Here is a 12,563-nt window from a genome sequence, read left to right on the forward strand (position 1 = left end):
TTCCTGCAAAAGCGACGGATTAGACAAATGTGCCTCTAGCTGTGCCGCTACTAGATGATCGCAATAATTTTGGACCACCAACCCGTACGAGATAAGTGTGTCTAATCTTCCCTCTTTCGGAGCAGGAGTATTGCGAATTTTGTTCAGCAATGTCGTGATCAAAATCTCCGGCCTACCAAACAGCATTCGTAAAGTTTCAATCACACGTGGGACTGCTGCTGGTAGCAGTAGCCTACTCCGCACCGCTTCCATTGCGTCGCCTTTCAAACACCGTTGTAGGCGAATCAGATTTTCCGCATGCGAATATCCACACTCTCTTGTAGAGTTTTCCAAGCAACTCACAAATACTGGCCACTCTTCCGGACTACCAGAAAATGCTGGTAAATCCTTTGGTATGACTTGGCGCGCTGCCAATTGCGCTTTTGTAAGAGAACTTACTCCTGGTTTTTGGGGAGTAAAACAAATCGATTCACGGTCCGATTTACATGACAAATTCGTTGGGTTCTGAACGCTATTTAGCGAAGGTTGATCAAATCGATTTGAAACCCGACTTCGGTCTGTCAGATTAAGTAACGCTGACGAGTGCCGATTAGGAGAGGGCAAATTGGTTGAAAATTTATCTGGTAGGCCAGCTAACCATTCCCTTGTCTTTTCCATTTCTGTAATAGAGCCTGTGCTATTTCGACTACTGTTAGCATCTAGTCGTGACTGCATAATTTCATATTTCTTTTGTATATACTCCTCTTCCAGCCTTTTTAGAGCCTCTTCTCGCAGTTTTTCCTCCATCAAATGTTTCTTGGCCAGTGCAGACTCTGCTTCTTCACGGCGTCGTTCTTCTTCCAAGCATTTGCGTTCAAATTCTGCTTCTTTTTCCATTATGACCTTCAACTGTAATCGGTGTTTTTGTTCAAGGGCAGCTTCGCGTTCTCTTTGCTCCTTTTCAATTTGAAGACGTTGAATCTCCAGTCGTTGTCGCTCATTTAACTGTTGTAGTTCCAAAGCTGCTCTAGCGGCTCTGGTAGACGTCGTCGTACTAGCTTTGGAACTGAGTTCGTCTTGTTCAGTATTTTTCTGAGATATTTTGTCGCACATGGGACAATTCCATTCGCGTTCAGCCACCGAGTCTCCTACTCCCACACACTGGTAATGATACCATTGCTGGCATCGATCGCAAGCCACCATGCCATCATCATCCGGATCTTTACACAAACCGCAACTGTAAGTTGGCGCTTTCCGATTGTTCTTCGGCATAGCTTTTCTATCCGTTCTACACCGTGCTGTGAATCTACCAGTTTAACCTCGAATTCCGAACAAAATCTTAAAGAATGTCGTGGAAACCCGTCACGACGAGGTTAGAAATTTTCAGAATGTCGTGGAAGTCCGTCACGACGAGGTTAGAAATAACACAATCCTTTAGCGTAATTCAATATAGCTTTAAGCTGTAAATTTATTCCAGATTAGTTTTATATGTTTGCATAATTTCAAGAAACTTACATTTTGGTGTTTATTTAACTGATAAATATAATAGCACAAATTGTAACTTATTCAATTCGACCACGTTTTCTACTCGTGTCTTAACGTACTGTACTTCAACGAGGTAATAACTGTCACTGAAGTAAAGTCGGTGAGTCGTTGGTATTACTGATTTTAGCAGGAAAGTTGTCATCACTACCAGGGGTGCGCGAATAGGCTTTCGCTTCCCCAACAACACTCCAAATTTACCCTGGGGTAGTTGTCAATTTCTCAGACGAAACGACATAACATAGAATTTCATCCGAACTTGCATGACACAAGATCAGAGCATACCAATTAAAGCTTCAAACCGTTTTATTGCACTTTTTGTCTTGCTGTCTAGGGGGCTGTCCATAAAAGACGTCACGCCGCAAGGGGGAGGGGGGTGTTTCATAAAACGTGACCTTTTGTGACAGGGGGGAGGGGAAGAGGTTTTTTGAATGTGACGTCCAATATTTTCAATGAGCTCATTTTTGAAATACCTAATTACATTACTGCTTTGCCCTATTTCCTGAAAAAAATCTTCACAATAAACGTTTACATTCTATAGGAAAACGTGTATTTGTTGATGTAAAAGCTTCTTCTTGTAAATTCAGAAATGAGTGATGCAGGAAATCATTTCTGTTGTGATCAGCAAAAGTGCACGGAGGAGCGAGTAAATTAGCGAAATTAATAAATTTTGCCTAATATGAGTAAAATAGAAAAAGATGCCTTCAAACGGTTTAACTTAAGTTATGCACTGACAATTTTTTCTGTAATTTGATTTTCTGGCATTGATAATAGTATATCATAAGAATTTCTCTTATCTGATTCTGATGCAGTTTATTCAATTATACTCCATTTGAAAAAGGGAGGGAGATCAACGATTTCAGACGTAGATCATGTCATGTCTTATCTTGATTATATGTGATTTTCCTCCACCAACATCAAAGCTTATCGAATCATCCAATGATTGAACTTACATAAAATCAAGAATCATTTGAGCTCAAAATCATTACCCATTGTGTGACGGAAGATCAGTACCGATATTGATCGATGTGATTTAAAATTCATTGATCAACTGATCATGAAAAGAATCTCCGGCAGTGATCTCGTTTTGATGATGTTTTGGTCTTCATTTTCTCTACCCTGTATGCTACACTAAGGAAATATTATTCTTTACCTACAACAATAATATATCTGTGTACCCCTAGGAGGAATAAAACAGATGATTTAAATGATGTTAATGATATTAATAAAATAATTCCGATGATTTTGTAGTTTTAGGGATATTTTTTAATCTATTGACAGCATGTAATAAATCGATTTTTCTTTCATATTTGTATGGTTTGTTATACATATTGAGAATGTATTGAGATGAATTTTATTTATTTTGAATTCGTGACATGTGACATAGGGGGGGGTGGGGGGTCTTTACTTCTGTGACAATTTGTGACAAAGGGGGGATGGGTCAAAAATCGCCAAAAAAGCGTGACGTCTTTAATGGACAGCCCCTAGCAACACCCTACCCCTAGCATGCTACTCATTGGACTGAAATGTAAGCTATAATTTTGCTTATATTCATAGATTCGCGTGCTTCCAGCAGCTGCGCTTTAGCCTCGATTGACCAATCAGAGCAATGCTTTCCCTTTGATATATCGCTTACTCCTTCAAAACCGTCGACTATGGCAGGGAAATCCAGTATGCCGGAGATTTTTTGCAGAAAAAATAGGACACTGCTAGCTATTAATCAACATTTCAATGATAGAAATACGTAGAAATATTTCCAATCCAATGGTGACATAATATTAATAATTTATATAAAATTGACTGAGCTGTAATTGTTCAAAATCTGACCGCATTTCTACGTGTATTTTTCTTGAGTTTCTAGTTTTCACGCCTATATAGAAAACAAAAATGTGTTCCACATTAACATAATGGGATATAAATATTAAGATCATATAAAATTTTGATAGAATCCTGTTATGCTCTGTTGATCGGGTTGTCAATGATGAAGTTTTAGTTTTGCTATAAAAATTGCTGCAATCTAAAATAATACCTGTTATACGATATTACACAGCCAAGCTTTATTGCTTCATCAACATCAATGCATTGAACTCAACAGAATTGGACATTATCAGCATTATAAATGACAGTTACTTAGAAAATAAACGATTTCTTGCAATACCCATTTTATTGTATTCAACTCGTTTTTATTTCAACAAAAAACCCAATGCTGCATAAATTCGCGTCATTATTTTATATCTAATTTTTGCTCACGATATAATGCCACCGTGAATTTCTCACACCACCTCAATACGAAACAGCAGCACGCAAGCAATAAAAAATGCGGAAAAGTTTATGTAAACTTTTTCAAATTTCGGTTATTTTAGCTAAAATTTTATAATTTTGAGCTGCATTTTCAGATTCTTTGTGAAATTCTGCTACAAACACTACTTTTCAGTTCTAAAATCATCCCCGTGGAACGGAACAGCACCGTTTATACATTTCAAAAACCAATTACGGCTCGGCAAAGCAAAATTTCAAAATTCTAAGAATACTGAGTTATGATAAATTTGATTTCGAAAACTTAAGTGTTTTTGGTTTTTCGAAAATCGGTCTAGTTTTTGAATAATTGATCAAAAACGCGATTTTCGCATTCCGTTACATTACCTTAAGATCGACCAGTGTAACAAAGTGCATTAACGGCCTTATCGTTCTCGGTCCATATTCGTGATGCCTCAGGCGATAAATAGGACAATTGTGATTGCTCTAGGCCATCTATCTGGAGCTGTAGCTTTACGTCTATGAGCAGCATTGAAAAATTATGCATAACATGCTGAATGTTCGGATTTATAAGACCTCTTCTCACTGAAGTTCTTGGACGACTGGGAATGTTTCGAGTAAAGTTTCAAATATACAAGTAAGCAGTATGTAGCTCTAGGACTATGAGCAGCATTGAAAAACTATACATAGACTGCTGAATGCTCGAGTAGATCTTAAGATATGTTTTCGCCGAAGTTTTCGGACGACTGGGAACGCACCTGGGACAGCTATAAAAAATAAGTAATCATTGTGTATCTCTAAAAGTATTAACCACTAAAAAACAGGCATTAACCGTTATAGTTCTTGCTGTGACACAGTGTAGTCCTTAAGGACAATACTCCAAGTAGTTCATGGATATTGGAATATCTCTTAAGCATTTCTATAGTCTCAGAACATTCCAAAGGGTCCTCAGACGCTAAAGCATCGGACGTAGTAGGATTGCTCATGTTATTTACACTAAAATCAAATAAAATTTGAAAAATCATTTTTCACGAGAAAAATTTGATATACCTTGATGTTTTATTTAATTTACGCGAAATTTAATTTACGCACCCCCGGCGCTGCGCGTAAATTGAGGTTTCAGTGTATATATAAGTTCAACACTGAAGGAAGTTAAGGCTGCCATGCACCAGCTCAAAACCAACAAAGCAGCTGATAAGGATAGCATTACAGCTAAACTCATTAAGATGAGCTCATAAAAGTTGGCCATATGTCTGGATCTGGGAAACCAAACAGTTACCGAGAGAGTGGAGGGAATTCACAACAAAGGCAACCTTTTGGAATGCGAGAACTTCCGAGCGGTCACAATTCTGAATGTCGCCTACAAAGTGCTATCCCAGATCATCTTCCGTCGTCTATCACCTAAAACGATTGAATTCGTGGGAATTTATGAAGCCGGCTTTATCGACCAGATCTTCACCGTGTGGCAAATTCTCCAGGAATGCCGTAATTACGAGGTTCCAACGCATCGACTTTAAGGCGTACTATTGTAGATTATGATTATTTTAAAGTGCAAATAAATGTATGTTTCTTGTTCACAATGAAAATTCATGTACTCAGAGTCTGTAACAATAATAGACACGATAAAAGCAAATAAATTTTCTAGGTTATTCACTGGAGTTTCTCTTCTAGACATAGAATAGACATTAGTTCGACAAAAATCTTCAATTAAATCTTGGTGCAAAGAAATGATCAGAATTTATTTTAAATTTTATCTTGGTAGATAATACGATCTAATTATATGAAAAAGAACATTATATTAGCATTAGTATTAGAGATGGCCCGTATGTTGCTACTCCGTTGATCAGAACGAATTAAGCTTGCAAAATGTTTTGCTGGAACAACTAGCTTGGGATGTGCTATTCCACATTGTGTAAACTGCATTGATCCCTGCATGCTGATCAACACCGACGCCGGCCACGCCCGAATGCAAATCTACTTGTGAAGGAAGGATTGTTAGTTCAATGCATGTTGCTACTAGAAACCAAGGAATCCTCTGGAGTTAGGGTGGTTCTTACGATTTTCATTTTGATTAATTTTTTTAAAAACCTCTTTACCAAAAAAATTGAAAAAATCGGGAATATTTTAGGAATTATGGGAAGCTTTTCCGATTTTTTCTAGAATTTTTCAAAATGTATTTCATGTGAAAAAAAATGATCAAAATTTTCGAATTTATTTTTATCGCACTCACAATTTTGGTATCACTCTAGATTTTACATCAAAAATAAATCATTTATGAGTACACTACGCTGTATTTTTTTCAGATTTTTAAACAATGTGGACGATCATTCGGAAAGCCATGCGTCTCCATCAAATTGTCGTAATCCGATGGAAACGCATGGTATTTAGTTCTAAGATTATATATCACATGCCCTTAGAACTAAATACCATGCGTTTCCATCTACAACTTGAATTCAGGGCTTAAGAAAGAATTTTCATAAGAAAGGATCGGTGAGAGAAACATGAATCAGAACAAATGAATTGATAAATATTTAGGTTTTAATATACGGTTTAAAGTTTTTTTCCATGAGCTGATAAGTCATTTAACATTCATTTTACATTTATTGTATTCAAATCGTATAATAACTATATTTAGTAAAAATTCTAAAGGACAATTAAATTATAGTTCTTTTGCCAAAAAAAAGTATTCATAGATACCAAGCGCAAAATCAAGGAAAATTAGAAACCAAGCGAAATCTGAAAAACTGTCAATTTTAAGGTAAAATGTTCTTCGACGTTCTGTATCACATGGTATGAATAGCCAAGTTGCCTCAACAAGACAGCTGAAGTCAAACGGCTTAAGCTCATAAAGACGGATTAATCAAACTGAGATCGGACTGACAATAAATCCGTCGAAACAAAATGTATAAGAGGAAAAGGCTTTAAAATTTAACACCTTCCTACTTGAATAATAGTGCGTGGTGACGATATCGTGGTGGTTCATGAATTCGTGTATTCATTCATTCCTATCATACGTCTAGCTGAAATTGGACAGCTACGATCGACAGGGCATGTCATCAGGATAACAGACGGCAAACATTGGAAAATTGTTCCTAAATGTGATTCGGAAGGCTCAAGAAAAAGAGAAGCATAGCGAGCACGGTGGATCGATCAAATGGAGGCAAAGAGTGGTCATATTGAGCTGTATGGAGACGACTTCTAGGTACATAATAGACGGGCTTGAGCTAATGCGTGAGAAAAGTACTAAAGTACAAGTAAATTCAGCATTCAACATAGTAAAAACACATGGCTCAATTTTTCATTCATTCTTAGTTAATAAATATTTCGATTGAAGCAATAAAACATTATGATTTTCTGAAACTGTTTAATAAAGGTGCCCTCTTCAGGAAATAGCAAAAAACTGACGTGCCGAACGAAAACGTTTTTTCGACTATTTTTGGCCGATGCAGCTTTGGTCATTTAGGGGTTAGCCAAATTTTGTGCTAGGGCACATAACCGTTTTTATTATTTTTACATTTCGTTTTTGACTCATCAGTGCAGAGCAAAAAAATGAAAATATTAAGTTTAAAAGAACATGATGTTTGTATAGAAAATCGCCGATGCGAATTAATACGTTCTTTTTGGGTCTTCGGGACTTGTTGCAGGCGCTTCGGCTTGATTTCTATTTGATTTATAGTATTTCTTTGATAGTCCACATTTTTGAGAAATATTAAAAAAATACAGGGTAATGTACTCATAAATGATTTATTTTTGATGTAAAATGTAGAGTGGTACCAAAATTATAAGTGCGATTAAAAAAATTCGAAAATTTTTTTTCACATGAAATACATTTCAGAAATCAGAAAGGTTCCCCATAATTCCTAAAATATTCCTGATTTTTTTCAATTTTTTTGCTAAAGATGTTTTTATAAAAATTAAATAAAATGAAAATCAGAAGAACCACCATAACTCCACCAATATGGCAGTTGAAGGGTTTAAATTTCGGGAAAATCATCTCCAATATAAACCCTTTCAAACAGCATATATCAAATTTTGTTCTGTTTGGGGGCAGTTTTTATATGGAAACCCGGCTACACCCTTTACCGTAGAAAGTAAACTCTTGGCATTACATTCTTTTGTGGAATTTGGCCTTTCTGACCCTGCTGACCAAAATGCCCCCTTCCTTTTTAAGTATTAAAGACTTTTCTAAACAAAAGTTTTATCTCTAATGTTATCTTTTCGTAAGATCTTTTTGGTATGCAAGTTTGGCAGTTGTGATTTGAGGGAAAATATGAAAAAACTGAAAATATCATTAGATAGCTTTTCGATGTAAGGTTTTGCTTCGACTAAACAAGCATTTTAATCGTGTAAAACATCTAATTGTCGGTTTCAACTTAGTAATTAACTTTCAGCAATGCTAATGTCTCTATTTACAGTATACATATCTAGAGAAACAAAGCCATTTCTTTGATATACGAATTTTCTCATAACAATCACTCTATGGACATTATGCCCCACCTTCGATTCAACAGTATGCTTCGAGTTAAAATATTGTTTTAAAGATTTATAGGGTAAAGTGTTATAATATGCCCCCCTTAATAAAACATTGAGATATTTCTAAATGTACTGATATATTTTCCTCGAAAATGTATGTATTTCTTTGCAATACGTCTGAGGAACATAATTTTCAATGATTTCGGACGAAGTGATGAGAATTGATTAATACAAACACATTTTCCAAAACGACCACATTCTCAGTTTTTTCGCTTGCCGTTGGCATAATGCCCCAGCAACCGTATAATATGCCTCACAACAAATCAGTGGTATGCCCCACAACAATGATGCAATATGCCCCTTGAAATGTCGGTTTAGAAGAAAAGCAGATAAAGAAGATATTCTTTGCATCAGAAATCAATTGCATAATCAATTAATTACAATTGGAAACCAACATTTTTTATCCTCCCAACGCTACTTTTTGTTTTAATAACCGTTATAAATTTTTAAAACAATATTTTAACTCGAAGCGTACTGTTGAATCGAAGGTGGGGCATAATGTCAATAGAGTGATTGTTATGAGAAAATTCGTATATCAAAGAAATGGCTTTGTTTCTCTAGATATTTATACTGTAAATAGAGACATTAGCACTGCTGAAAGTTAATTACTAAGTTGCAACCGACCATTAGACGTTTTACACGATTAAAATGCTTGTTTAGTCGAAGCAAAACCTTACATTGAAAAGCTATCTAATGATATTTTCAGTTTGTTCATATTTTCCTGCAAACCACAACTGCCAAACTTGCATACCAGAAAGATTTTACGAAAAGATAACATTAGAGATAAAACTTTTGTTTAGAAAAGTCTTAAATACTTAAAAAAGGAAGGGTGGCGTTTTGGCCAGTAGGGGCGCTTTATAATACTTTCCCCTAACGGTTATTAAAACAAAAAGTAGCGTTGGGAGGATAAAAAATGTTGGTTTCCAATTGTAATCAATTGATTATGCAATTGATTTCTGATGCAAAGAATATCTTCTTTATCTGCTTTTCTTCTATACCGACATTTCAAGGGGCATATTGCATCATTGTTGTGGGGCATACCACTGATTTGTTGTGAGGCATATTATACGGTTGCTGGCATTATGCCAACGGCAAGCGAAAAAACTGAGAATGTGGTCGTTTTGGAAAATGTGTTTGTATCAATCAATTCTCATCACTTCTTCCGAAATCATTGAAACTTATGTTCCTCAGACGTATTGCAAAGAAATACATACATTCTCGAAGAAAATATATCAGTACATTTAGAAATATCTATATGTTTTCTTAAGGGGGCATATTATAACACTTTACCTTACAGAATCATTGCATGGCTTCCCCTCCTTAAGAAAACATTGAGATATTTCGAAGTGTATTAATATATTTTCATTTTGTTTTTTTTTCGCTTGCCTTAGACATAATGCCCCAGCAGTCGTATAATATATCTCACAACAAATGAGTGGCATGACACACAACAAGAGACATTATACCTCCCAATAATGATGCATTATACTTCTTGAAATGTCCATAAAGTGACTGTTTCGAGATAATCAGTATGTCAAAGAAATGGCGGTAAAACGTATTAAATTGAGCAAATTTTCTTCCAAAACTCGTAGAACTGCGGACAGCCGGCAGTCGAGAGGTTCGCTTTCAATTCATACATTTAATTCACTCGATCATCGTCAATCGAACAACAATGCCTTATGCGATATGAAGTAATGTCGATATCTACTCCCTAACCAAAATAATAAAATACCAAATGGATCCTCCTCGCAATCTAAACTTTATTTACTTAGTCCTAGTTAAGCACGGCCGCGAGAAATATCTACCAGTCACCACTTGTGAATGACCACTTAAATTCTTAACAATTTAGATTTAATTCATATTTCGATAAATAATACATTCAAAAAAATATTCTAAAGCAGCTATTAATAACGTTTGCATTAAAAAAATGGACGAAAATTGCTGATTTTTCATGAGTTTACCTTCACCCGCACTGACGAAACTACCCTAACATAATAACCCATGAGTCAGCAGACAAAATTTGACAGCTCTATCATTCGCGTTCAAAGAACGGCACCCTACCGCATTGAAAACGACATCATGCGGACGTCGTACGTCGGATGTCGGATACGCCTATTCCGGTATCTACAACATCTTGGCACTATTTGGCAATAATCAGAGCATCGCTGTGTGCGCTTGGCCGGGAGATCGGTGAAACCAGAGAAATAGTGAAAAACTACCTGACGAATATGAACATACATGACAGGTAGCGGAAGTCGCATCCACTGATTTCGGAGATGATGACGCAGCGGCAGTGTCTGAATAAGATGATCAATCGATTTTCCCGGAGAATCGCGACGTGGCGGATTCCTTTCATGAGAAATTGATCAAAAACAATTATCTGTCTTAGCTTTGTTTATCACCATCCAAAATAAGTGAATTTTTTAATGCAAATGTTAGCTGTTTGTTTTGATATAATTATTCTGTAAAATTTGAATTCGTTGTACAAAGGTATTATTAGGTATGGTTTATATGCGATATAAGAATAGAGCCCTGATCCAAGTAATTGTTAAGTAGTTATATTCTCCATCTTATCCCTTAAATTCATGAATTATGTTTTTGGTATTATACTATTTCTGACAATAGATATGATCCACGTCTCAAGCTTAGGTTTCATTTCAAGTTATGTTTCCAAATGACAACAGTATGTCTTCGAGTGTTATTTATCGATTTCGTAGTAGCTCTTGCTCATTTTTCAAACACTGCACTTAACACGCCCAGAATAATCACATCGGTTTGTTCGAGTACTGAATTCAAGTCCAGCAGGACAGTCCATCAGAAATGCCTTGCCTCTAAAACATTTCAGAAACTTGTTGCAATCCGAAAACATTGGTAATAAGACGGGATTTCTATCGTTGTCAGTTCGCGGACAACGAGGATCGATTGTTCCTTTAACAGTATCATATGAAACAACTGGTTTTCTTCGTTCGGGCTCACGTTCTGACAAACTTTCAATCTGATCCATTGCAGGTTTGGTTATGTGTTCCGACGCATCATTTTGTATCAGTTTTTGGGGCAATTGCAAAATGTTGAATCCGTTGCTAGCGATGTTAATTTGTACTTTGTGCATCGCACGACACTGTGCATACTCGGGATAGTCACAGGTTGTTCGTTCAATAGAGAATTCCAAGCCCTCAGGACAGCTCATCTCGTAACCTAGCCCCGATAAACAGGTGACAAACTTAGAGCAGTCAGTTAAGTGAGGTAGAAGAATGATTTCATCTGGATCGTCGAATCGAGGACACCTGGGATCAGGAGACACTGGATACCTGACTCGCGCCGATGTAACGGCCAAGATAAACAGAATAGCTACAAACACTGAAAAGAAAATATTATAAACATCAAAAGAGCACACCTGGTAATTCTAATTTGACTCACCTTTCATGGTTGGATTCGTTTAAAAAGTCATTATGAAAATGTTCATGAATATATACAAGTGGATTCCTCGAGTAGCTTACGCTAGATCCAGTATACAACATACATGGTTTTTGCTTTACCTGCTAGTGTTTAAAATTGATTTTTGGTGTTACCGGATCTAAACAACATATGTAATACGAAAAAAAAAACTCATGAACTCTGATACCTTATCGAAGCTCCAGAACGGTGAAGCTTCGAATGTAAATAAACAACTAAATTGAATTTGTCATTTCGTGGAATACTTCTGGTACATTAGGTTGAATCGTAGAACATTTTCAAACGTGAATCAATGACGGAAACCGCACCGGTATTCATCCAAGCTCCATCATTCATCTTTTCTAGTAAAACCATTAGTTGAAGTGAGTTCTGCTATCTCTGCGATACATAAAAATTGACTAATTTTGCTTCTTAAAACCGACGTGAAAACATTAGCTTCGATAACATCGCAATCCATTGATTGTAAACCGAACATCCAGTAAACTAATGTGGTGGCTAATGAGAGTACAATCAATACAATTACCTTACACTTATACATGGCCCGCTCAAGGTTCATTTTCGGTGTAGGTAAATTTTGTTGTGAATCATCCACAACGTTAGAAATTCCACTCGTTAGAAATTCCGATTACCAAAATCGCACATTTCACATTCCCCGTTCAAAAAATTCAAGAAAAAAACTATTCTTAACCCTCCTTGTAGTGCTATAATACCTTTCTCTTGTCATTACCACAGTCCCATTAAAATACTTTTTGCTCTGTTTTATTAGTATAATTTCAGACTTGAATTTTTGCTCATTTTTT

The 12,563-nt window shown here is 36.2% G+C and overlaps 1 protein-coding gene across 1 annotated transcript; it reads right to left on the reverse strand.

Annotated features, from left to right (window-relative positions):
* Nucleotides 1-10,874: 10,874 nt before the first annotated feature.
* On the reverse strand, nt 10,875-11,734 carry LOC131433936 (peritrophin-1-like). Its single transcript, XM_058600557.1, has 2 exons — nt 11,728-11,734; nt 10,875-11,667 (listed from the first exon to the last, which is right to left on the reverse strand). The coding sequence occupies exons 1-2, from the start codon at nt 11,732-11,734 to the stop codon at nt 11,045-11,047; spliced, it is 630 nt and encodes a 209-aa protein (XP_058456540.1). The 3' UTR covers nt 10,875-11,044.
* Nucleotides 11,735-12,563: the final 829 nt, after the last annotated feature.

The sequence above is a fragment of the Malaya genurostris genome, chromosome 3 (assembly GCF_030247185.1).
Source record: "Malaya genurostris strain Urasoe2022 chromosome 3, Malgen_1.1, whole genome shotgun sequence".
Lineage (NCBI taxonomy): Eukaryota > Metazoa > Arthropoda > Insecta > Diptera > Culicidae > Malaya > Malaya genurostris.